We start from the raw sequence: 26,026 nt of genomic DNA, 5'->3' as shown, positions 1-26,026 counted from the left end.
GATGCCATCATACACCTGCTTCAACAAACCCACTGTCATCTGGACAAAGCCAGCAGCACTGTGAGGATCATGTTCTTTGATTTCTCCAGTGCATTTAATACAATCCAACCTGATTTGCTCTGTCAGAAACTCCAGAAGACTCAGGTGGAGGCCTCAACAATCTCCTGGATCAAAGACTACCTGACAAACAGACCACAGTTTGTGAGACTGAAGGGTTGTGAGTCTAACCAGGTAGTCAGCAGCCCAGGAGCACCACAGGGGACGGTACTCTCACCATTCCTTTTCACTCTGTACACCTCAGACTTCCAGTACAAGACAGACTCCTGTCATCTGCAGAAATACTCGGATGATTCTGCAGTCGTGGGGTGGCTCAGAGATGGACAAGAAGCTGAGTACAGGAAGGTGTTGGACCGCTTTGTGGCATGGTGTGGAAACAATCATCTCATGTTGAACGTGACTAAAACAAAGGAGATGATTGTAGATTTTAAGAGAAACAGGAATAAGTCAAACACTATTTCTATCATGGGAGAAGAAGTGGAGGTGGTGGAGGAGTATAAATACCTCGGTGTTCACCTGGACAACAGACTAGAGTGGAGATGCAACTGTGAAGCCATGTACAAGAAGGGACAGAGCAGACTGTACTTCTTGAGGAAGCTTAGGTCCTTTGGTGTTTGCAGCAAGATGCTGCATATCTTCTATAAGTCTGTTGTGGAAAGTGTGATCTCTTCTACCATCATCTCCTGGGGAAGCAGCATCAGAACCAGGGACTTAAAAAAGCTCAACAAACTGATAAAAAAGGCTGGCTCTGTTCTGGGGACTCCTCTGGAACCTCTGGAGATCATTGTGGAAAGACGGATTCTTCATAAAATGAAGAACATTATGGAGAACCCTGAGCATCCTCTTCATGAGACTGTCCTACAACAACAGAGTGTCTTCAGTCAGAGGCTTCTTCAGATCTGCTGTAAGACGGAGCGCTACAGGAGATCCTTCCTGCTCACAGCCATCAGCATCTACAACGGCTCTTTGAATAAACCTGCATAATATACAACAGCATCTAATTTCCCTTTGGGATCAATAAAGTATTTTTGAATTGAATTGAAATGATCATGGTTGACCCCTAAATTCATAAGAGACCTAATCACTTAAGTCCCTTTTTCATTTGTACCTACTCAACTAAGGTCGACTCTGCTTGGTTAATTGGATTTTATGTTAGGTACTGGCAGTTGGCACCAGCTTCTTTTTTAGAAGCTGGTGTAGCAGAACAAAATAAAAGGAGGCAAGCATTTAGATTTTGGCTCCCTGGCTCTGGACCTACCTCCCTGAAAACCTGAGTTCTACAGAAACTGTTTATCAGTTTATGATCATCTTTGAATTTTGACTGTTCTTTTGTCTAATGCTTACATTGTTACTATTGTTCATTTTCTTGTTTTAACATCATATTCTTATCTCTGTTCTGTTCTTTTCCTGTGAAGGACGTTGAATTTCCTTGAGTATGAATTATTGTGGTGTTCAAAAAAACTTGTCTTGCATAATAAATTTGCTTCCGTAAATGAAATGGTGTTTTTAAAGCAGAAAGTGAATGTCCATATTTACCAGTAATTATACATGTCAGCATATGACAGATGATGTACACTAGGTGGCGCAGTTCGCCCATTCTAACGGCTCCAGACTGAATAAACATTCCTGACTAAATATCTAAAGGTTTTTACACAATATGAAGCAGGTGTACCTAAAACACCACATTCATTACACACTTAGAAAGGTACAAAGTGAAGAACAACAGAGAAGAAGGAACCATGGTAGTTATGAAACATGAAATTCTAAAGGGATATTAACACAAATGAATACATATTATAACAAGTAGAGAGAAAAAAATTAGTTGGTGTGTAATAGGAGTCAGCCACACAAAGCTATTAAACATATTGCTCTTTTAGTTTAATTTTAAAAAACCTGTTGAAAGGACAAAAACAACCAAAATACACAACCTGACAAAACACAATTTGTATCAACACAGTCAAAAATGTACAAATTTAATTTCTTTTTCGGATTCATAAAGTGTTTTATTTTATGAAAATTCAAAAAGAGAAACACTCGAGGCACCCAAAATGGTTACCCTAAATGCTCTTATTCTGAAAGGTTGCCAGGAAACGTGACGCGGACCTTTACAACTGCGTTTCTGCAGGTCGAGGGAGGCTGTCATCGGGTTTCCAGGGTAACTTGGGAACGTCAGACGGCGTGGTCACTGCTTTGAACTGCTGTGACGTAACAAGCTGTGAAGTTGTTCCTTTGATGTTCCTTTTGACAAGCTCTTTCAAAATAGAGCTTCATTTAACTGGAAACGGTCAAACATTGAACCTCACACAGGGAAATATTTCTGAGAAATATCTCAAAATGTTTGGCTTTTTAACTGAAAGTGCTCACTTTGTTGGGCAAATCCTGAGACTTTACACTCCAGATTTCCCTGAAGATTGCTACTATTGTAGAAGTGGAAGAGCCTGTTCCCTCCACCTGCCACCAGAGGACCTCACAGTGAGACGAAACAGAATTTGTCACAACAGAACCCCTCCAGGTTCTGGATATTTCAGCCACTCAGAGACATTTGTCCTTAACACAACAGCTGATTTAGATGCAGCCCCAGAAGGTTTGACCAGGACCAGCACAGGAGCACCCCGGACGTCGTTTCAGTACGTTCCTCTATCATCTTCAGTAGATCCCGAAGTGAGCGACAGAAATCCTTGTCTGAACACAACATCTGATTTATATGCTGCCTCAGAAGGTTTGACCAGGACCAGAACAGGAGCACCCCAGACGTCGTTTCAGTACGTTCCTCTATCATCTTCAGTAGATCCCGAAGTGAGCGACAGAAATCCTTGTCTGAACACAACAGCTGATTTATATGCTGCCTCAGAAGGTTTGACCAGGACCAGAACAGGAGCACCCCGGACGTCGTTTCAGTACGTTCCTCTATCATCTTCAGTAGATCCCGAAGTGAGCGACAGAAATCCTTGTCTGAACACAACAGCTGATTTATATGCTGCCTCAGAAGGTTTGACCAGGACCAGAACAGGAGCACCCCGGATGTCGTTTCAGTATGTTCCTCTATCATCTTCAGTAGATCCCGAAGTGAGCGACAGAAATCCTTGTCTGAACACAACAGCTGATTTATATGCTGCCTCAGAAGGTTTGACCAGGACCAGAACAGGAGCACCCCAGACGTCGTTTCAGTACGTTCCTCTATCATCTTCAGTAGATCCCGATGTGAGCAACAGAAATCCTTGTCTGAGCCATGGTCTGGACAATAATCTCGAGGAAATAAGGCAAAGAACGCCTTACAGCAGTCATCAAGCTTTGAATCAAACAACAAGAAAGATGCCACAGTTTCCAGACTCAACAAACCCTTCTATTATCAACAGGCTGAATTTGTATTCTGATAACCTAAGACAAAGAGCATCTACCAGATGTACTATGGCTTCTGATCATGTCTCTTCTTCAAGGAGACAAAATGCCAACATCTCTCAGTCTTCTGTAGAACACTGTGGCTATTCTGTGTTTTGGAGAAGTGGTAGATTAACTGTTGACCAATCTGTGGGGAATGAAGACGTGGGTTCAGTTTCATCTGCGGCTTCTGATCATGTCTCTTCTTCAAGCAGACAAAATGCCAGCACCAAATCAAGTCAACAGCCTGGTCGGATCAGGAGAAGCATTTCAGCTCTTTTAAACTTCATACTAAGAGTAATTGGATCTTGTGTACGCATACCTCTACAAATGATTGGAGCAATTTTCAGAACACTTGCAGTAATTTTCAACTATATGTGTGAGGAGCTTGGGCTGGATCCCATCATAGCCCGTCTCACACTGATAACATTGTTAGACATGCTTGTACGTGAGCTCCAGTTATATGAAGGTTACTAGCCTTGGTTCTAATGGGAGGGTGGTGGTCCTTTAATCCTTCATACCTGTAAGTCAATTACATCATCCTATGATTTCTGAACATAGTTGAGAAAACATTTGAGAAAAGTGAATGGAAAATATTTATAGATAAGAAAGTTGGGTTCTAAAGCAAGCTCAGAGTTTTACTGGAGCCTTTGCATATTCTCCTTTGGTAAACAATTTTATAACTAAATTTAGTTCTGGCATGTGTGTGTGTGTCTCATGGGTTTCCTTGGGTTTTCTCCGGGTGCTCCGACTTCTTTCCATATCCTTAAAACAAATTAAATACAAATAAAATTAGCTGCTCAGGCCTAACATACAAAACCAAACAAACAAGAGAACTCATAGAAAACAATGGTGAATTACAAATTAACTTAAGGTGTGTGTGTGTGTGTGTGTGTCTGTCTGTCTGTGTGTCACATGTGTCTCCTTGGGTTTTGTCCGGGTACTCCGGTTTCTTCCTATACTCAAAAAAAAAACAAATAAAAAAACTAACAGAATACACAACAGCTGTGCTCTATGCTATATGCTAAGGGGTAGTGGTGGTCTAGTGGTTAGAGAGCAGGGCATTTGCATCATGCGTCATGGTTGACACGTCTCTGGACTGGCAGACTGGAGTGGTGGTCCCCCTTCATAAGAAGGGGGACCGGAGGGTGTGTTCCAACTACAGGGGGATCACACTCCTCAGCCTCCCTGGTAAGGCCTACACCAGGGTATTGGAGAGGAGAGTCCGACCGATAGTCGAACCTCGGCTTCAGGAGGAGCAGTGTGATTTTCGTCCCGGCCGTGGAACACTGGACCAGCTCTATACCCTCTACAGGGTGCTCGAGGGTTCATGGGAGTTTGCCCAACCGGTTCACATGTGTTTTGTGGACCTTTACTAGGGGCCATCCGGTCCCTGTACGAGCGGAGCAGGAGTTTGGTCCGCATTGCCGGCACTAAGTCGGACCTGTTCCCAGTGCATGTTGGACTCCGGCAGGGCTGCCCTTTGTCACCAGTCCTGTTCATAACTTTTATGGACAGGATTTCTAGACGCAGCCAAGGGCCGGAGGGGGTCGGGTTTGGGGACCAGTGGATTTCGTCTCTTCTTTTTGCAGATGACGTGGTCCTGCTGGCCCCCTCTAGCCAAGACCTACAGCATGCGCTGTGGCGGTTCGCAGCCGACTGTGAAGCGGCTGGGATGAGGATCAGCTCCTCCAAGTCCGAGGCCATGGTACTCCACCGGAAAAGGGTGGCTTGTCCTCTTCAGGTTGGAGGGGAGTTCCTGCCTCAAGGGGAGGAGTTTAAGTATCTCGGGGTCTTGTTCATGAGTGAGGGAAGAATGGAGCGGGAGATCGACAGACGGATCGGTGCAGCTGCCACAGTAATGGGGGCACGGTGCCGGTCCGTTGTGGTGAAGAGGGAGCTGAGCCGAAAAGCAAAGCTCTCAATTTACTGGTCGGTCTACGTTCCTACCCTCACTTATGGCCATGAACGTTGGGTCATGACCGAAAGAACGAGATCCCGGATACAAGCGGCTGAAATGAGGTTCCTCCGTAGGGTGGCCGGGCACTCCCTTAGAGATAGGGTGAGGAGCTCGGCCATCCGGGAGGGGCTCGGAATAGAGCCGCTGCTCCTCCACATCGAGAGGAGCCAGTTGAGGTGGCTCGGGCATCTAAACCGGATGCCTCCTGGACGCCTTCCTTGGGAGGTGTTCCAGGCACGTCCCACCGGGAGGAGGCCCAGGGGACGGCCCAGGACACGCTGGAGGGACTATGTCTCTCGGCTGGCCTGGGAACGCCTTGGGCTCCCCCTGGAGGAACTGGAGGAGGTGTCTGGAGAGAGGGACGTCTGGGCGTCTCTGTTGAGTCTGCTGCCCCCGCGACCCGGTCCCGGATAAAGCGAAAGACGACGAGTACGAGTACGAGTAGTTGTCCATCATTTATTCACATAAGGCAACCTAGGTACACAGGTTTCTACTGAGCACATTTTTTACAAGTGGTTCACAAAGCTATTAGGTTTTACACTTTCAAAACAATATTGGGGCACATATTGGTCAGAGCACAGCACACTGTCACAATTTTGTCCAGTAAAACCACATCCTGAGAGAGAGTGAGTCCAAGATGTAAAAAAGGTAATCAGTCAGGATCGGACTCCATAAATTCATAGGCTGGCTTTACTAAGATAGAAATACATGCTTAGACATATGTTGCTTTGCAGCTTATGCCTCGGAAGCCCAGGTCTGATGCGCCTGCTACAGGATATGTGTCACTTTAAAGAGGGACAGAACTCTAACATAATTTATCATAATGTCAGTTTTTTACATCACAAAAACCTGACATTTTAATGGTCAGGTGTTCACTGTTCATATTCACTGTATGTGTGGACTAATCAGGAACCACAGAGGCAGTTGATGGTCTGATGTGTTTGTGTTTTGTGAATATTTTTGGCCTTTCAACAAACCCGGGATCATATCAAAGATACATCTCTTAATACCTGATGTTTTATCTTCTCAATAGGCCCGAGTCAGATTTAAGATTTTATCAGATCCAGATAGTACTTAAAGACTCTCCAATAATAAAGTTTGTCTTTGCAAAAAAAAAAAAAAAAAAAAAAAAAAACTAAACAGTTGAGCAGAAATAATTTTTACTCAACATTGCTGCAATTGAAGTACATATGTAAATTTCTAACACACAGTTTCACTTCCTGAAATAGTTTTGAATTTCGATTCTCTGAGAAAGTAAAAGAGATGAATTCATAATATTTTCTTCAGACGAACAGCAAAAGGATAAACCACCAAGAAATTTAAAACCACTTTCAATATTTATGAAACGGAACAGAAAAACTAAGTAAACTACATAAGATACTGCAAATCAACTGGAACACCTCTTTTCTTCAGTGAAGCATGGTAGTGGCGGGATAATGCTGTGTGGATGAGATTTTTTTTTAATAGGGACAAGGTAACCAGTCAGAGTTGATGTGTGAAGTTAAATTCAAGACAATCCTGGAAGGAAACCTGTTGGAGGCTGCAACATTCGCAAAATTCTTAAGACTGGGGTGGTGTTTCACCTTCTAACAGGATGACCCAAACATACAATAAGAGATAAAACTGGAATGGTTTAGATCAAAGTATCCTCATGTTTTAGAGAGGACCAGTCAAAGTCCAGCCCTAAATCCAACTGAGAATGTGTAACAAGAGTAGATAATTGATGTCTACACATGTTCTTCATCAAATCTGAGTTTGGCCGATTTGGTGAAGAAGTTTCTGGATGTGCAAAGCAGATAGAGACATACTTCAAAAGACTTGCAGCTGTAACTGATGGAAATGTAGTTCTACAAAGGGAGACTGACTATAAAGTCAGACCAAACTATTCAAATATCCACTGCTGAGAAAAAAACCCACAACATGCGGCGGTTTTTTCCACTTCACAGTTATGCACATCTTCATGTTAGTCTATCACATTAAAATCCCAATAAAATGTATGAAACTCTTTGGTTGTTACGTGACAAAATGTGAAAAGCTTCACGTGGGGTGAATGCTTTCCTAAGGTCAGGAACTCTGAAACCGCTCATCTAAAAGGCCTTTTACTGGACTGATCTGATACTTGGGATTGGATCAATACATCCCTGATAAAACAACATAAAACGTTAATAGTAAAAAATTAGTGCACGAGGGATCAACCTAAGCAAAGAGTGAGGCCTGTGTTTTATTTCACAAACTGCTTTTTCTGTTAGTGCACAACACATCCACATATGATACAAAATACATGAACACACAGTTATAATTCAAACATGTTTCTTCATAAATGCATCTTGAGCTTTGAATATTCCATCATTACCTCTAGGTAAAAAAAGCTAGTTGACATTATGCAAAACTGTGTTTTGTAACGTGAAGCAGCTGGATATTCACTCTGCAAATGGGTTGGATCACACCTTTCTCTTTTGCATTTATTTTTCTCTGTTAGTCAGCCAGCTCTTCCTTTAGAAACATCATGCAAATGCCAAAGTTTCTGTCAAAGAAAGGAGAAGTTGAAACTATAATTTGGAAAAACACATGAGAAATTATCACAGATCTGACTTACTGAGAAAAACTTTTAGCACAACAGTTTCAGCTCAATTAGTTATAAAATGTGTCTAAACTCAACAATGAGGATATTTTTTACAGCTACTATCTGGTGGCTGACAGGTAATGCCATTTTGTTCTGTTTCAAAGTAAATTTATTAGGGACTTAAACATGTTAAAATATGTAAAAATGAAATAATTTATGTTGCATTTTTCATGACAGTTGGTGGAAGTTCGCCTTTAGTTGAAGGGACAAACAAAGAACCCCTCAATACTGCCTGTAAGTACAATGGCCATAAAAACATACTTCCAAATGTCTTTACAAATTCTGTCATGAGTATGCCAAACGTTAAGAGGAAACTGTACTCATGGTACTTAAGATGGTGCTTAAGACTATGATAATATGTGTTTTCTTCTTTTTACCACACAATATTTGAATATAGAGATAACTGTCATGGAGTGACATTTTTGGACTTTATGGTTTCTTTTGCTAGTCCTTAGATCTTAGGTTGTTGTGCTACCTCCAGTTCTCAGTTTCCTTTAGTTCATGTTTATTCTTGATTCTGTTTTATCTTGGTCTGTAGTTTTCGTTTAGGTCTGTTTCACTGTTTTGTTAATCAGTCCCTTTCCTCATGTCTTAGTCTTATTAGGTTCACCTGCTCTCCCTGCATCCATGTCACACCTGTTCCCTGTTTCTTTGATTACCTGCCTTTTGTTCCCCTCTCTGTGCTCTGTGTATATTAGTTGTTCTGTTTGCTTAGTTCCTCGCTAGTTCGTTCTGTTACTACCCCGTTCCCTACCATGTCTATGCTTTGTTTTGCTTCGCTTTGTTTTTATGCTACGTTTACCATGTCTATGCTTTGTCTATGCTTCGTTTGGAGACTATGCTACATTTTTGCTACGTTTTTGCCTTACGTGACCTGCAGAGTTCATGTAAGTTTTGGACTGTACTTATGATTCATCCCTGCAGTGTTTTTGTTACGTTTTGGATTTTTTTTGAATAAACAAGGAAGTACTAAGATGCGGCTACCGAGCTCTTGTCTGCGCTTTGGTCCGACCCACAGTCCTCCCCCGACAATAACACTGCTTCTACCAACATTTACAGTTACTGAAATTAGCAAGGCATATTGATATCTAAACATTTAAACATAGAATGTGTTTTAATCAAACATACTGTAAGAATAATAATTAATGGTAATCATTGTAAATCATAAATGTTTTTAAAATGTTTCCAGACAGCTTACAACAAAAAAAAAGTCTTAATAGAAACAAATAACCATAATTGTGCTATTTAAATCTCTCAAAGGCAACGGTACTAGAGTGGACCAAACAGCACATGTTGGAGAATCTGTTTCTATCACCTGCAAATATCCACAAGCAGATAAAAGCAGCATCAGATACTTCTGCAGACATGCTGGAAACTTCACCTGCACAAATATAATTTCAGCGCAGCATTCTAAATACACGAAACTGCCCAGGTTTTCCCTCACTGATGATAAACAGCAGGGGGCGTACACAGTGTTAATCTTCACTCTGACTCAGGAGGATGCCGGCAAATATCAGTGTGCCTTGAAAACACATAATTCCATCACATGCTTGCAAGACGTCCTCCTCCATGTTCTGAGTGAGTACTGATCTGAACTTTCTGTAATCAGCCTGTTTAGAAAATGATCAATATAGCACAGCCTTATAAAACCAGACGTTTTTTATATCTGGCAGATCTGGATGACATTAAACCAATAAAATTGTCTCATGTTGAAATGGAGACAGCACATATGAGATGTAGCTACTCTGAAAGCCAAAATAAATGTCAGAAATCTCTATGCAAGGGGGTGAATCCTTTAGATTTTATATGGAGAACAAAAGAAGATAGACATGCAGTTAATGACAAGTTTGATATAAACGATTATCCAAAATCAAACTACTTTCGTGTCTACATTAATAATCTTCGCAAAAATTATTCTGGAACTTACTGGTGTGGTTATGGATGAACTAAAGACATCAAAATGTACATGAACATAAATGAGTTTATAAATCTGATCTTAGAATAATTTTATAAAAACTTGTTTCCAGACAAGTTGTTATCTGCCTCTTTCATGAGGTGGCCTATACGCTCTACAGCTCTACAGTCACCATATTTCCTTTAAGAGGTGTGGATATAAGGCCTTGACATACAGTGCCTTGCGAAAGTATTCAGCCCCCTTGAACTTTTCAACCTTTTGCCACATTTCAGGCTTCAAACATAAAGATATAAAATTCTAATTTTTTGTGAAGAATCAACAACAAGTGGGACACAATTGTGAAGTGGAATAAAATTTATTGGTTTTTTAACAAATAAAAAACTGAAAAGTGGGGCTTGCAATATTATTCGGCCCCTTTACTTTCAGTGCAGCAAACTCACTCCAGAAGTTCAGTGAGGATCTCTGAATGATCCAATGTTGTCCCAAATGACTGATGATGATAAATAGAATCCACCTGTGTGTAATCAAGTCTCCGTATAAATGCACCTGCTCTGTGATAGTCTCAGGGTTCTGTTCAAAGCGCAGAGAGCATCATGAAGACCAAGGAACACACCAGGCAGGTCCGAGATACTGTTGTGGAGAAGTTTAAAGCTGGATTTGGATACAAAAAGATTTCCCAAGCTTTAAACATACCAGGGAGCACTGTGCAAGCAATCATATTGAAATGGAAGGAGTATCAGACCGCTGCAAATCTACCAAGACCCGGCCGTCCCTCTAAACCTTCATCTCGAACAAGGAGAAGACTGATCAGAGATGCAACCAAGAGGCCCATGATCACTCTGGATGAACTGCAGAGATCTACAGCTGAAGTGGGAGAGTCTGTCCATAGGACAACAATCAGTCGTACACTGCACAAATCTGACCTTTATGGAAGAGTGGCAAGAAGAAAGATATTTCTCAAAGATATTCATAAAAAGTCTTGTTTAAAGTTTGCCACAAGCCACCTGGGAGACACACCAAACATGTGGAAGAAGGTGCTCTGGTCAGATGAAACCAAAATCCAACTATTTGGCCACAATGCAAAACGATATGTTTTTGGTGTAAAAGCAACACAGCTCATCACCCTGAACACACCATTCCCACTGTCAAACATGGTGGTGGCAGCATCATAGTTTGGGCCTGCTTTTTGTCAGCAGGGACAGTGAAGATGGTCAAAATTGATGGGAAGATGGATGGGGCCAAATACAGGACCATTCTGGAAGAAAACCTGTTGGAGTCTGCAAGAGACCTGAGACTGGGATGGAGATTTATCTTCCAACAAGACAATGATCCAAAACATAAAGTCAAATCTACAATGGAATGGTTCACAAATAAACGTATCCAGGTGTTGGAATGGCCAAGTCAAAGTCCAGACCTGAATCCAATCGAGAATCTGTGGAAAGAGCTGAAGACTGCTGTTCATGAACGCTCTCCATCCAACCTCATTGAGGTCGAGCTGTTTTGCAAGGAAGAATGAGCAAGAATTTCCGTCTCTCGATGTGCAAAACTGATAGAGACAAACCCCAAGTGATCCAATAAATTTTATTCCACTTCACTATTGTGTCCCACTTGTTGATTCTTCACAAAAAATTAGAATTTTATATCTTTATGTTTGAAGCCTGAAATGTGGCAAAAGGTTGAAAAGTTCAAGGGGGCCGAATACTTTCGCAAGGCAATGTAAGTTTCTTTTTAAAGAAGGGACGTTTTTTTTTTTTACATCAAATAATGTTGCTAATGCTTTTTGTTGCTTACCTTGTGGCTGTTCAAATCGTGGTACAGCCAAAACCGGCAGCAAAACAGGACAGCCCCCAGGTCAACCTGAGCAACTTGCAGCGCCACCAACAAAAAGCATTAGAATCCAGCAAGATTTTCGTTCTGGTAAGAAACACCTGCTATTTAACACCTCTCTAATGTGCACATTTCTCCTGTATAAATACACTTTAACTAATCTTTAATTCATAGATCCTACAAACAAGAAAACTCAACTATATGTGATATTACATTGGATGGGGGTATTATTACAAAAACCATTACAAAGAATAAACTTGCTTTTATTAGCACTGATTATATCTCGATGAATTTACACAATAAATCTATATAATTACTATTAGAATGGAACAGAATAGAGTTTCTTTTATTGTCATTGTCATAAGTGCAATGAAATGACAAATTATGAGTTCTACGTTAGTATGAAGCCCAATATTATTTAGGCCTCTGGCAGATTTAGGTTTAAAGTGATTTTGATTTTACCGACCTGTTTCTTCTGACGGGAAGTAATATTAACTTTTTTTTGAGTGGCCCAGCCAGTGGGCTGACTTGAATCTAATAGATAATCTATGGAGACAGCTACAGATTAGGGTGATGGCAAGAAGGCCTTCAGATCTCACAGACTACTTCATATTTTCAAAACAATACTCCTTTTAAATTATTTTGTTATCTTTTGAGACATGCTCGTATCATTTCTTAGAAACAGACATCTGGGTTGAATGAAAAGTAATGCTAAAGCTAAATCTGCCAAGGGTGTTAATGATATTGAGCTTAACTCAGTGTTCACCATGTGAGTTAGTACATTGAAACAGGTTAAACAGTGATGTTAAACCTGGGTTCTTTGCTCTTCAGGATTTTCCAAAATTAAATATTTGCCACTTTAAATTTTGTAAAGCAAAATCTGAACAGGTATCTATGAAAAAACTAACAAAAAATCTTTAATTTATGTTTAAGTCAATTCACAACAGATGTTTTCTTTGAGCACTTGGAGAGTATCAAGAGGTCAATTTAACTTCAGGTTTGGTAAAACCTATCCTGCTGAGGTCACATCAATCCAAAACCTTTTAGAAAACTAAAATACAATTATTAATGAAATCTTTGACGTGATATGAAACAAACCAAGCTAAGAAAATTAACACAAACTATTTTAACCATCACAGTTTACTTATAGTGAGGGGTGAAAGTATTTTTAAATTCTTGCCGGAACTTAGGGGCGGAGCTAGGGTGGGGGGGCTTGGGAGGCACTGGGGGCATATATGCATTCATATATATCCATATATATATATATATATATATCTCACCAGGTACTCCGGCTTCCTCCCACAGTCCAAAGACATGACTGTTAAGTTAATTGGTTACTCTAAATTGCCTTTAGGTGTATGAATGAGTGTGTGCGTGGTTGTTTGTGTGTTGCCCTGTGATGGGCTGGCGACCCGTCCAGGGTGTACCCCGCCTCTCGCCCATAGACTGCAGGATATAGGCACCAGCTCCCCCGTGACCCACTATGGAATAAGCGGTAGAAAATGACTGACTGACTGACTATATATATATATATATATATCAATGGCGATTGCTCTAAGACTGCAAGGGAAGCTCAGCTTCCCCTAAATTGCCAAAAAATAAGTGATCAAATATATACTGTTGTGTTTACAAGTCATTGACTAAATATGCGCTACAACGCGCTCAACTTTTGTTCAGAATCAGCTTCTTATCACTGGTAACAACGCGGCTTTCCAGTTTTAACTCTCAAGACAATCATTGTCCTTTCCCTTTACTTAGCTTAGCTATCCAAGGTAGTGTCAATCATAGCTTGACGAGAGTTAAACTTTGTATCAAACAATTAAGGTTAAAACTCTTGAAATTCATACTTTTTCCCCTGTCTGACCTTCATGTCCTTCTTCAAACGTGTATTTCTCAGACTAGTTGAAAATACTCAATTTACTCAGAATCTGTAAAATTCTCTCTTCATCTATACTAATACTTCATTGTCTACTCCTGATATTTGCGTCTTTTTCCAATCCTTACCAGAATGTTTCTTCACTGAGCCAAATACACACAATTTGGAAATTTATATTTTTGTAGTAGTATTTTTGTCAAATCCTCCTGTGAAGCAGCACAGCAGGATTTTTGTACTTATCTTTGTACAGTCGTTGAAAAGAAACAATTCATCAAGAGTGTACAAAAGGTTCTCCCTTTTAAAAGTTGGGGTCAAATGTAAACGCTGACATTATCACTACAAAAAGTCATTTTCTTCTATGTTCCTGTTTGCTTTCACTCTAACTCTGCGTGTGGTGTTTGTGTTTACATGATTCACATGAAGGCCAAGGAAGCAGTTCAGGTAAAGAAGGTATTATTATAACTATAGAAAAACATTTTTTACCAGTTCCTGTTTGTTTACACTGTAAGTCTATGTCTGTTATTTGTGTTATCTCTTTTGAAAGATTCACATAAAGGCAAACAAAACAGTAAACAAGGTGTTGTCAACACTCTCTAAAAACATTTTGCAACATTTGATGTTTATTTAGTTTGTTGCATGACGTCTTGAAGTGAGAAATTGTTAGTATACTCCAATTTAGGTAAGGTAAGGTAAGGTAAGGTAAGGTAAGGTAAGGTAAGGTAAGGTAAGGTAAGGTAAGGTAAGGTAAGGTAAGGTAAGGTAAGGTAAGGTAAGGTAAGGTAAGGTAAGGTAAGGTAAGGTAAGGTAAGGTAAGGTAAGGTAAGGTAAGGTAAGGTAAGGTAAGGTAAGGTAAGGTAAGGTAAGGTAAGGTAAGGTAAGGTAAGGTAAGGTAAGGTAAGGTAAGGTAGGTAAGGTAAGGTAAGGTAAGGTAAGGTAAGGTAAGGTAAGGTAAGGTAAGGTAAGGTAAGGTAAGGTAAGGTAAGGTAAGGTAAGGTAAGGTAAGGTAAGGTAAGGTAAGGTAAGGTAAGGTAAGGTAAGGTAAGGTAAGGTAAGGTAAGGTAAGGTAAGGTAAGGTAAGGTAAGGTAAGGTAAGGTAAGGTAAGGTAAGGTAAGGTAAGGTAAGGTAAGGTAAGGTAAGGTAAGGTAAGGTAAGGTAAGGTAAGGTAAGGTAAGGTAAGGTAAGGTAAGGTAAGGTAAGGTAAGGTAAGGTAAGGTAAGGTAAGGTAAGGTAAGGTAAGGTAAGGTAAGGTAAGGTAAGGTAAGGTAAGGTAAGGTAAGGTAAGGTAAGGTAAGGTAAGGTAAGGTAAGGTAAGGTAAGGTAAGGTAAGGTAAGGTAAGGTAAGGTAAGGTAAGGTAAGGTAAGGTAAGGTAAGGTAAGGTAAGGTAAGGTAAGGTAAGGTAAGGTAAGGTAAGGTAAGGTAAGGTAAGGTAAGGTAAGGTAAGGTAAGGTAAGGTAAGGTAAGGTAAGGTAAGGTAAGGTAAGGTAAGGTAAGGTAAGGTAAGGTAAGGTAAGGTAAGGTAAGGTAAGGTAAGGTAAGGTAAGGTAAGGTAAGGTAAGGTAAGGTAAGGTAAGGTAAGGTAAGGTAAGGTAAGGTAAGGTAAGGTAAGGTAAGGTAAGGTAAGGTAAGGTAAGGTAAGGTAAGGTAAGGTAAGGTAAGGTAAGGTAAGGTAAGGTAAGGTAAGGTAAGGTAGGTAAGGTAAGGTAAGGTAAGGTAAGGTAAGGTAAGGTAAGGTAAGGTAAGGTAAGGTAAGGTAAGGTAAGGTAAGGTAAGGTAAGGTAAGGTAAGGTAAGGTAAGGTAAGGTAAGGTAAGGTAAGGTAAGGTAAGGTAAGGTAAGGTAAGGTAAGGTAAGGTAAGGTAAGGTAAGGTAAGGTAAGGTAAGGTAAGGTAAGGTAAGGTAAGGTAAGGTAAGGTAAGGTAAGGTAAGGTAAGGTAAGGTAAGGTAAGGTAAGGTAAGGTAAGGTAAGGTAAGGTAAGGTAAGGTAAGGTAAGGTAAGGTAAGGTAAGGTAAGGTAAGGTAAGGTAAGGTAAGGTAAGGTAAGGTAAGGTAAGGTAAGGTAAGGTAAGGTAAGGTAAGGTAAGGTAAGGTAAGGTAAGGTAAGGTAAGGTAAGGTAAGGTAAGGTAAGGTAAGGTAAGGTAAGGTAAGGTAAGGTCAACCTGAGCAACCAACAAAAAGCATTAGAATCCAGCAAGAGTTTTGTTCTGGTAAGAAACACCTGCTATTTAACACCTCTCTAATGTGCACATTGGAAATGTTTAGACCCTTTGTGATGATCAAGTCCAAAATATGTCCCTGTTTGTGCGTTTGCTGTTTAACATGTTGAGTCAAACCACAATTTCTAAGAGTGTCACATAGATCTATTGCACTTCTGTCATCAGGATTGTCCATGTGAATGTTGAAGTCTCCAACAATAATTAAACAGTCATAATCAACACATATCACAGATAAAAGCTGATCAAAATCACTGATAAAGTTTGTTTTGGACTTAGGAGGCCTGTAAATATTCAAGAACATTGTTCGGACAGGGCTCTTTACCCGGAGAGCCAAATATTCAAGAGTCAAATTTGCCCAGAAATACTTTTTTACACTCTAATAAATCTTTAAACGAAGTGGCCACCCCTCCACCTTTTCCTTGGTGTCTGCTTTCACAAAGAAAATTGTAGTTCGGAGGCGTCGCCTCTATCAGAATGGGAGCTTCATTAAATTCATGTAACCATGTTTCTGTTAAAAACATAACATCAAGATCGTGGTCAGTAATGACGTCATTGATTAAAAATGATTTACCTGACAGAGATCTAATGTTCAGTAAAGCCAGTTTATATGACTTAGTTGCTGATATTAACTCTGTGTCTGGTTTACCTGACAGTTTATGGCTTTTTTTGATTGTTTATTACTGTCTCTTATCCTTTTGGCTTTGTTCTTTCTGTCACGTATAAGCACAGAGATTTTACAACTATCTCCTATCAGGGGCCCAAGTTTTTCCTGGACTTGCTCATTTCTGATAGCGTTACCACTGGGGCCCAGACTGTATCACAGAGAAGTGATTTGAAGGTCCTTATTAGGAGGAGATAGATTAGGAGGTGGTGGAGGTCTGCGGCATTTGGAAGATGTTGGTTTAGTAGCAGGGCCTCGCCCACGGGGGGTGTTGAATGGAGAAGATGTCAGAGCCATTTGGGTCCAGATCTTAAGAGCTCCTTTCATGTTATCAGAATCCAGTAAAGCAAAAAGCGGGCTCAGTGGGGAGATGGGAGAGTTCTGTGCGGTCTGGGTCGGGGTCTGGGGTGAGGGGGGTATAACGGGGGGGGGGGTCCACCGCTCCTGTGGATTTCGATGGGGAGACCTTTTGTGATGACCTCTCGTTCTCAGCCAACTGGCCGGTTGTTTCTGCTGGAGGTGTTGGAGGCAGCGTTAATATTGTTGTTGATACTCCATGTTCTCTGCTGAAGGTCAAAGCTGCTGGTGGATTATTTACTGAATAGAAGAGATTAGATGTGAGACATCTGGCTCCCAGCTTGTTCAAACAGAAACTATCTTGCTTGAAAAGTTGTCGATGAAGTTCACAGGTGTGGTGACACATGTTTTTTTCAACCACTTATTAATCATCAGAAGTCTGGAAAAAATCAAATCTCCACAGAAAATTGGTGCAAAGGGTCCGCTGAGAAACACCTTGATATTGAGACCTCCAACAATATTCAGAAGACGAGTGAAATCCTCCTTCAATCCTTCTGATTTTTTCTTAGCCACGTCATCCATGGCTCCACTGTGTATAATAAGGTTTTCTAGAGACGGGCGCTTTTCTGTGATTGCAAGAATATTCTCTGAGATATCAGATACCACGTTACTGGGACCAATCATAACTTCTGTGTTTTTCTTGTTGCAGAAGATTTTAATCCCATCCACAGCTGTGTTGCCCACTATTAGGGTTCTTGGTCCGGTGGGGCGCTTTTTCTCTGGCAATTTAGGAGAAGACTGTTTAGAATGAAGGTTGTTCTCAAACCTTTTATTGATCTCAGAAGATGGATAGTTTTCCTGGTTTTCATTCTGTAGTGGAGCAAGTCTGTTTTGGAGGGGAACTCCATTATTTCCAGCTGTCTCACTCCTATCAGTTGTTGTGACAGTAGCTCGCTGTTGAAGTCTCCTTTTCCCAGGGGAAACGGGGACATTTCTCTGTAATTCCGGCCATTCCAATTTATTTAATTGCTGAGATCTTCCAGGGAGTCGTCCACCTTGATTTTTTGGGCATGCACCTAAAACATGCCAGGGCGTCTGCCGGTAGGTTTATTCTCAATGTTCTGATTGCCGGCTGAGTTGTTGAGCTGGCTGACACTGTTTGGGATCACAGGCAGAGTTGAATCATCGTTGTACCCCATATTCACCTCCACATTCACTTCTAGTCGGTGGATTTTCAACTCCACAGCAGCCAATTTGTGTAAAAGTTTGTCGAAGTCCTCTGTGGTGAAGGGAGGCATTTTGTGCTGATTAGCTGGCGTCAACTTGTCCTTCTTTCTAGTTCAATTATAAAAACATCAAAGTCCTTTAAAAAAATAAATGAAATAATAATAATAATCCTTGGGAGTCGCTGGTAAGAAGTAGTTTTAGTCCAATATTTCCGTAATTTTGGCTAAGAGATAAAAAGTTAGGAGTAAAAGAATGCAAGCAAGCAGGGAGCTTAGGAGAAAAACGTCTGAGCAGGCAGAGAGGCGGAAGCATTAATACTTTGTTGTTGCCGTTTCTTTTGTTTGCAGGCCCGATCGCTGGTATTGTGTGTGCTGTCTTGATAGTGGTGGTTATAGTTGTACTCATACTGTGCAGACGGAAACTCTTCAACAGACAAGGTAAGGTGTGGCTGTATAACCACATTATTACAAGAATCTCCAATAGTAACACAGTACTCTAATTTATTTCCAGTTTGATAAACACGTTTTTGTTTTGTTTTTTGTTTTTTGTTTGGTAACTTAAAATAGAGATTCTGTGCCAATGTATAAGAACTGACTTTGTGACAAGTTAATTGCACAGACATAACAGATGTTAAAACAAAAAATATCTTGTAGCTATACTTAAACATTCTCTGTCTAGTGAGTTGTGCTTCAGAGGGAGCATCAGAGCAGAAGACAAACACTGTACAAATCACAGAGGTCTGTATGTGTGTCTTGTTCACTTGTAATAACAACAGATGCATCTATCTCATCACCACACTCATTCTTCCTAATTGTTGTTCTGTTCTCCAGAGAAATGATGGAGATCACCAATATGAAGAAATCCAGATGCAGAACAAACAAGCGAACACAGTCTGCTCTCATTATTCCACAGTAAACCCACCTGCAGAGGACCTGCACTACACCAGCATCAATATCAAGGGAGACAGGTCCACTGGTACTGATAATAATAAAAATGGATCTTGCACCTCAAACATCAGTGCCGAAGGTGCAGCACATGCTCCAGCAGAGACAACTCTCTACAGTACCATTGCAAAGCATGGAGAATAGTGTAGTCAGGTGTCTTTTGTGTTTTCTCTGGAACATGCTGTAAGAATTTTAACTTTCCCTGCATACATAAAGAATGAACACTTCAAATTGCTTGTGGATTTAAAATGAGGAAGGTCAAAGGTCAGGGGACCCTTTTTCCCACGTATCCCAATAGAGAGGGTACATGGAGCATCAGCCCCATCCATTTGTATAGAGCCTGCAACTTATTGTTGTGTAACTGCTATTACAAGATACGTCTCAACATCTTGCTCTCCGGTTGCAGACTTTATGGGATAGTGGATTTACAGCCATGAAGTGTTCAGGAACTCTGGGAAGTGTATGCTGCCATTAGAAAGAAACCACATGCAGATACTTTGCTGTGCCTGTAAATATGTGAAAATCTGTGGCACCAGACTCTGAACAGCCTCAGGAGTTTTACAGTTGTTTTATTTTTTTACAGTTAAACTAATTGCATGCCTTGGTGTATTTGTTTTGGTTCTTTCAATTGGGTTTCAGGTATCTTGTTTATCTTTTGTCAAAAATGTTATCATTTAAAAATTCATTTCCATGAGGAAATACTTTCTTTTGTTAGTTGCCATATTGTTTAAACCTGAGTTTTATAATGCACAATAAAGTGCAGGTAAAAAAGAATATCATCATCCCCTCTTTAATAGAAAAAAATTATAATTTTGATAAGCCAGAGAATAGGTCCTTTTTTGGACATTTTGTTTCTACAAGCAACAGCTGATCACAATGAATTGCACAAATGTCTCTAAAATACTTGAGTATACAGGGTCGACTCAATGACGATTGAAAATTGCAATTGAATTTATATATCTAGCACTTTTGAAAACATAAATCAAATTCCTAGCGCTTAGCCCAATAAAACTGAGAGATAAATATTACCAGAATAAAAATTATCAACCAAACTTGCAAATGAATAAGTGCAGATAGATAGGAGCGACACTATTAAGTAATTATTAAAATAGCAGTCTGTGAGGCAATGCTGTTTAAAGCTGGTCAAATTAAATGACATACAATTCTCCTTGAACAGATAGGTTTCAGCTTAGACTTAAAAGCACAGGGAAAATCAGCAGACTCTGACCATTACATTATCAGACTTTGGAGGGAATTTTCTGGGACTTTTCTTACTGTATAATGATGGGCTTTTGCTTGTCTTGTATAATAAAATTGCTTCCTTAAAAGGAAATGAAAGACATAAGCAATGACCTTACAGAAACAGTTGATGCTGCCCATCAATCTGAGAAAAGTTATAAAATCATTTTCAAGCAATGTAAAAGCCCATCATTGTACAGTAAGAGAAATCTCAGAAAATTCACTCCTAAGTCTGATAATTTAATGGCCAGTCATTGGACAGGTTACACATTTTTTGATGTGAAATTCCATACTTTCCAGACTCACATATTAAGTTTTATTGCCTGTATTTTTTACAATATTAATATTTAAATATATAAGTATTAAACGTCGAACAACTCGAATGGTAGTCACATCTTATTATCAAAATGGATGAAACAAAGCTTAATTATTAAATTAACTTGAATTATTAAATAAACCTGAGCTCAAAGCTCAAGTTACATTTATGAAGAAACATGTTTGAATTATAACGGTGTGTTCATGTATTTTGTATCATATGTGGATGTGTTGTGCACTAACAGACAAAACTCAAATACATCAGAACATCAACTGCCTCTGTGGTTCCTGATTAGTCCACACATCCAGTGAATATGAAAAGTGAACACCTCAACATTAAAATGACAGGTTTTTGTGATGTAAAAAACTGACATTATGATAAATTATGTTAGAGTTCTGTCCCACTTTAAAGTGACACATATCCTGTAGCAGGCACATCAGACCCCGAGACTGAAGCCCGGGATGTTTTCTGAATAGATCTCACCAAAGAAGACATTAACAAGTACATTTCTGTTAAAAACATGCATTAAGCCCCTAAATGACAGTAGACTTCGCCTCGAACAGGGCAAAAATAGGAGAGACGGCTCATTTTAGAGAAGCCGCGGAGCCAACCAGAGAGTGGGAAGCCTGGTGTGTGTGCACCCAGGAACAGGTGGAAGCAGCGCAGCTTAACCCAGGCTGAAGTTAGCAGTAAAACCTGAATATTGGCTCAGAATGGGCTAATTGGAAGCTACAGCTGAGGTGGAGGTTCACTAATGAACATCATCAGGGTCATGATGAGGAACGAAGAACAGAGAATTAACTTTCACCTGAGCTACAGGTAAGGTTAAGCTGCCTGGCCATGACAGAAAACAGTAGCAGCCCTTTCTGTGAGCTTCTACTTGGATTTGCACCATAATGTGAAAATATCTGGCCCTTTACCTCAGTCACAATCAAAGCATTTAATTCAAGTTATAACACTTTTCTCCACAAAAAGTGTCTAATAGTAGAGACTCATTTGATCAGTGGAGAACAACAGACTGGGCTGTAAAATGTTTTATTTCTTATTTCTGGCAGGTCAAATGAAAATGTTTCTTCATAAGTGGAATGAAGGGCTGGAAAGATGACAGTAAAACAGAACAGGTTCATGAAAGAAGAAACATATTCAGAGAATCAGTTTTAATCAAATGTTTCAAATACTCTCAGCATAATTAAAATAAATAAATGTATTTCTAGGATCTTGCTTTTTGACTAAGACTGCCATGATTCCAACCAGACAGTGATCTTAATAAATATCATCACCATTGCATTCATGACAATTCAAACTGAAAAGGATGAGGTGCTCAAATTTCTCCTCACTAGTTCAGATTAAACAGGCTGTTGGAGCCATTTTATGTTGCTGGTGTTATTGCAACACAAGAGGGATTAGAAACGCTACCCGTCACTGTCTACACACCCATTTAATACTGGTTCAGTGGTGCTCAGGTGTGTTGAGATGGGACAGAGGAGAACAGGTTTTTGACCGTTTAACAAGAAGATGGACGTGTATCATCTAGTAAAGACATATTGAAACATTTTGGCATCATCTAAAGTAAATGGGTTATGGAAACTTGAAATGTAGCCAAGTGCTTTATGGAGAAAATAAATGAAACATTGTTTTATTACAAGGAAATGATTAAAAATGTCATGGTTTTCATAACTGATTTGACCCACATGCAGAATGACACTTAGGAGGCAGGAGAAAAATTTAACAAGTTTATTTTGACAGGTAATGGATATGGAACTGGAACCAGGACTGGATTCACAAAGCTGTGTGGAAAGGGAGATCAGGTGAGTTACTCTTGGGGTTTGAAGTAGAATTGCAGAGAATGAGAATAAGTTCTTGCTTACTGATGAAGGAAATGTTGTGGGCTGAGGGAGTGGGCTCTCTGAAGAAGAGGCAGGTTAGCACAATGTAGTTGGATTCTCACACAACGGTTCTCAGTAAGACAGAATACCTGGAGGAGTTTCTTGAGACTTGACGTAAAGTTACAGGTGGACGGTGAGCAGGGTTCGCTTGCATGAGATCCTAGGAGTCGAAGGGCTTGGGCTTTCCACTGGAACTTGATCCACAATAATTCTTGAAGGATTGAAGTCTTGATTTTGGCTGGGGGCTGACTGGAGCTTGAAGCCAGCACAAATGAGTCACAGCAGCTTGGAGCCAGGACTAGGAAGTCACCTGAGAAGGAGCACAGTAGTGATGTTACCCCTAACACCGGAGCTTCAAAGCTCGCTTCAAACTCAACAGGGTAGTTATGGTGAAGCAGTGGGCCGGAGCTTGCTTCATGTGACGTCCCCGATGACGTGTGAACCACTTCACTGCTTCATTCAGAGTTGACTGGCGGAGTTTTTAACATTTGCCGTGTTGGACCATGTTTTGCTGAATATTGGACCATTTGCACGTTGCTGGACGCCACCAGGCCTTCTGGCGTTATCGGCCATTTTGTACCCCAGGATAGTCCGCTACTACAAATCCCTGGGTGTACCGCGTGTGATAGGACGGGGCGTCCCAGTTCTGACGTCACAGTGGGCTATATAGTAAGGTGAGCCCTTTAATGAGGCGCTTTTCACGCTGGAAACCGAGACGCCGTTACCACGCAACTGGAGCATCACTCTGGAGAAGAAAATCCCACGTGACTTTCATTCATTCTCCCCCGTTGGCCAACGAGAAAACTAAGCAAATTAAGCTTACAGGAATAAGAAGGCTTGTAAGTTTTCAACTTTAGCGATGAAGGACATGGATTTAACACGTAACCAAAAAAAACGCGGAGGTTTCAAGGAGACGGAATTGCCGCCCTTGTTTTTGTTCCAGTCAACTGTTGACGGTCCGTGATACTGCTTTTCTGCCAAGGAAGTCAGAAATAAAATGGACAGTTCTACTCTGAGTTAACCCCCCCTAATTTAGAACTGACTCTTGGTATATGGGCTAGGTTGATTTTAGTAGCTCAGCACGAGCCCCAAGGGCGCTATTTTAACAAGCTTGACTAAGGCAAACTATAAAAACCTCCTAAAATATCTTAGAACCAGGCAACAAGACTTTTTACCACCAATGAAAAACCAACAATATGGTGACTCAAATAATTGAATGTCCACGATTTAACTAGAATTTTATATGCTTTCTTTAATTAGTAATGCTTTTGCAGGGGTCAGTAACAGCTTGAATTCGGCAACACATAATAATTTCAATAATAGAAATGAATCAATCAACTCAACCTGTCTTTCCCTGATGCTGAAACTAGAGGGTTTGAAGAGGCTTTGAAGATGGAGGCTCATCCATGCACCTGATGGAGAAAAATTCTTCTGGTAACAACAAGTGGTTTCTTGAAGGGAATACGACTTAATCTTCAGTCTTCTTCCTTTAAGTGGCAGGCACTGATGCTTCAGGCTTTGATGGTTAAACAGGAACTTTGTGGTTATTTGTCTCCGAAGACAGTAGTTTCCAGAGGCTGAAGTGTTGAAGGAAACCCGGAGACATAAATAAGGTTGATTCAGGACTTCTAGAAGCCTGAAACTTAGAGCAATCAGCTGTTCACCGATCAAGTTCACTTCTGTTGTCTGGATAAAAAGGCTTTAGATGAAATCAGATTCTTAATTTTGAGGCACAGTCCTTTCTGGGCACACGGGTTGATCCTCTTTTTAATGCAGTCCATCAGTGGGGCTGTGTCTCTGTTCCTTTTACATCCAAGCTTATTTTCTCCGTCCGATCTTGTTCGCTGGTCTTCTGCGAGGAAACAACCCCGTTTCTGCTCTCAGCATTGTTTTTATAGCGCTTGATGCCTTCACCGGTCAGGCACTTATTAGACTTACTAGTTATTGCGCAACCTATTCAGCTCAGCTTCTTGATTATTGCTCAATACTTTAGTCATGGTCATTGTGACCTACTGATTCTGTTTCTCAGCCTTGGAGATGCCAAAAATAGCCACGCTGGTCTGTAGTCGCATCCTCCCGTTGCTGTCAGCATGCAGCTGGCTCTCGTCACTCCTAGTCATCCTACATTTCTTTCCCTAATCTGCTCAGTTTTAAATTTACACAATATTACACATTCCATTCTTCAGCTTTCAGCATTTACTTTAAAACACAGTTGCAAAACCATCACTTCATTCTTTTTAGTCATGCTTTACAAATGATTAATGTTATATTTCTTTCATATATAGCTGATTGAGAATGTCAAACCTTAATGTTTTTCCTCTAATTCTCAGTTCTTAACCACATTTCAATCATACATCTTTTAACTTGTTAATCAAAGATTAACAAGTTAATCCTGATATCAAACATCCAATTATATTCACATCTTCCACATCCTCGACTGACATTATCGACAAACACACAACCCTCCACTTCTGCCAGGAGTCCATTGTGTATCCGGAGAAAAATGTCCCGTCCGGGCAAGTTGGCTCTCCCGACCCTTGTCTTCTCGTCGAGAAATTTTGATCAATTGCTTTGAGAGACCAGCTGACCAAATCCATAATTTGGAAGAATTTGGAAGATGTGCAAAAAGAGGCTCCAAAAAAAAGACAAGACACAGAGCTGAAGCAGGGCAGATATGGGAGGGGTGCGGGAGACAGAGAAAAAGCGTCCACCTCCACCGAGAGCAGGAAAAAAGACTCTCCATCTTATTTTTTTCCATTTTTATAATATTTATTATTTTGTGCTAAACTTCCCTCTGGAATTTCATGTTCCTTACTGTCGTGATCCTCAGGTGTTTCAGTTGTTTCCTTCTGATCTGTTGTCCTTCACTTGTCGCTGTTATTTATGTTCTCTAGTTGCTGCTGTTTTAGTTCATTTTTTGTAGTTTAGCTTCTTAGTTCGTTCTTATTTTCATTTTGTATTATTCTCTGTGTTAGATTTCCTTCCCTGTATTCCTCTGTCTGCTCCTGCTCACTATTCTTTTCTCCCCCAGCTCTCCTCACCTGTTCCTCATGTCCCCCAGATGACTCACTCCTGCAGTCACATGTCTCTTCTCCTTTCATCCCTCAGTATTTTAAGCTTTGCTTGCCGCGGGAATCTGCCGTTATTCTCTTAGTTTTCACGTTGTTTTCTCCTGCCTGTGACTGCCGTGTTCCTCGTTTTCATTCAATAAATAAGTTCATTCATTGCTCCAGTCCACCACACCCCGTGACAATTAAGCACTTGTTTTTTCTTGTATTTTAAATCTACCAATCAGCACTGGAGGGGTGCAGAAAACCTCTCTTTGTGAAGACGTTTTAACGACGTTGAAAAAACAAATAAAAATGACTAGGATTAATTGCTGCCAAATGTCTACACTCGCCAATAATGAAAAGATTGATTGTTAAAAGTTAACATTTGAATGAGTTTAAAACTCTGAAAATATAGTTATGTACAATCAACACTAATGGTTAAAATAACTTTAAAAAGTTGAAAAAAATATGTTGATCTAAAATATCTTATTTGGGTCAAAGGGACCCAAGGAGTAATTGTTTCACAAACGACTTTGCATAAAACAATTATCCGAA

General features: G+C 40.3%; 1 protein-coding gene across 3 annotated transcripts; it reads left to right on the top strand.

The window, feature by feature from the left end:
- The first annotated feature begins 969 nt into the window (after positions 1–969).
- On the top strand, positions 970–21,078 carry LOC124868966 (CMRF35-like molecule 8). Of its 3 annotated transcripts, none has more exons than XM_047366633.1 (8): positions 5,716–8,095; positions 8,196–8,252; positions 9,279–9,596; positions 11,752–11,784; positions 15,789–15,842; positions 18,384–18,473; positions 18,715–18,773; positions 18,867–21,078. In XM_047366633.1, exons 1-8 carry the CDS (start codon positions 8,038–8,040, stop codon positions 19,122–19,124), a joined length of 927 nt encoding a protein of 308 aa, XP_047222589.1. In that variant the 5' UTR covers positions 5,716–8,037; the 3' UTR covers positions 19,125–21,078. The 3 variants fall into 3 exon arrangements, 2 of the variants coding, with proteins under 2 accessions (XP_047222589.1, XP_047222588.1); XM_047366632.1 differs by lacking the exon at positions 15,789–15,842 and adding an exon at positions 14,060–14,077 and having other exon boundaries at positions 11,752–11,850; XR_007038443.1 differs by lacking the exons at positions 5,716–8,095; positions 11,752–11,784; positions 15,789–15,842; ... (1 more) ...; positions 18,715–18,773; positions 18,867–21,078 and adding an exon at positions 970–3,958 and having other exon boundaries at positions 9,279–9,353.
- Positions 21,079–26,026: the final 4,948 nt, after the last annotated feature.

Source organism: Girardinichthys multiradiatus, chromosome 5 (assembly GCF_021462225.1).
Source record: "Girardinichthys multiradiatus isolate DD_20200921_A chromosome 5, DD_fGirMul_XY1, whole genome shotgun sequence".
Lineage (NCBI taxonomy): Eukaryota > Metazoa > Chordata > Actinopteri > Cyprinodontiformes > Goodeidae > Girardinichthys > Girardinichthys multiradiatus.
This window is presented reverse-complemented; position numbering and strand designations above follow the sequence as displayed.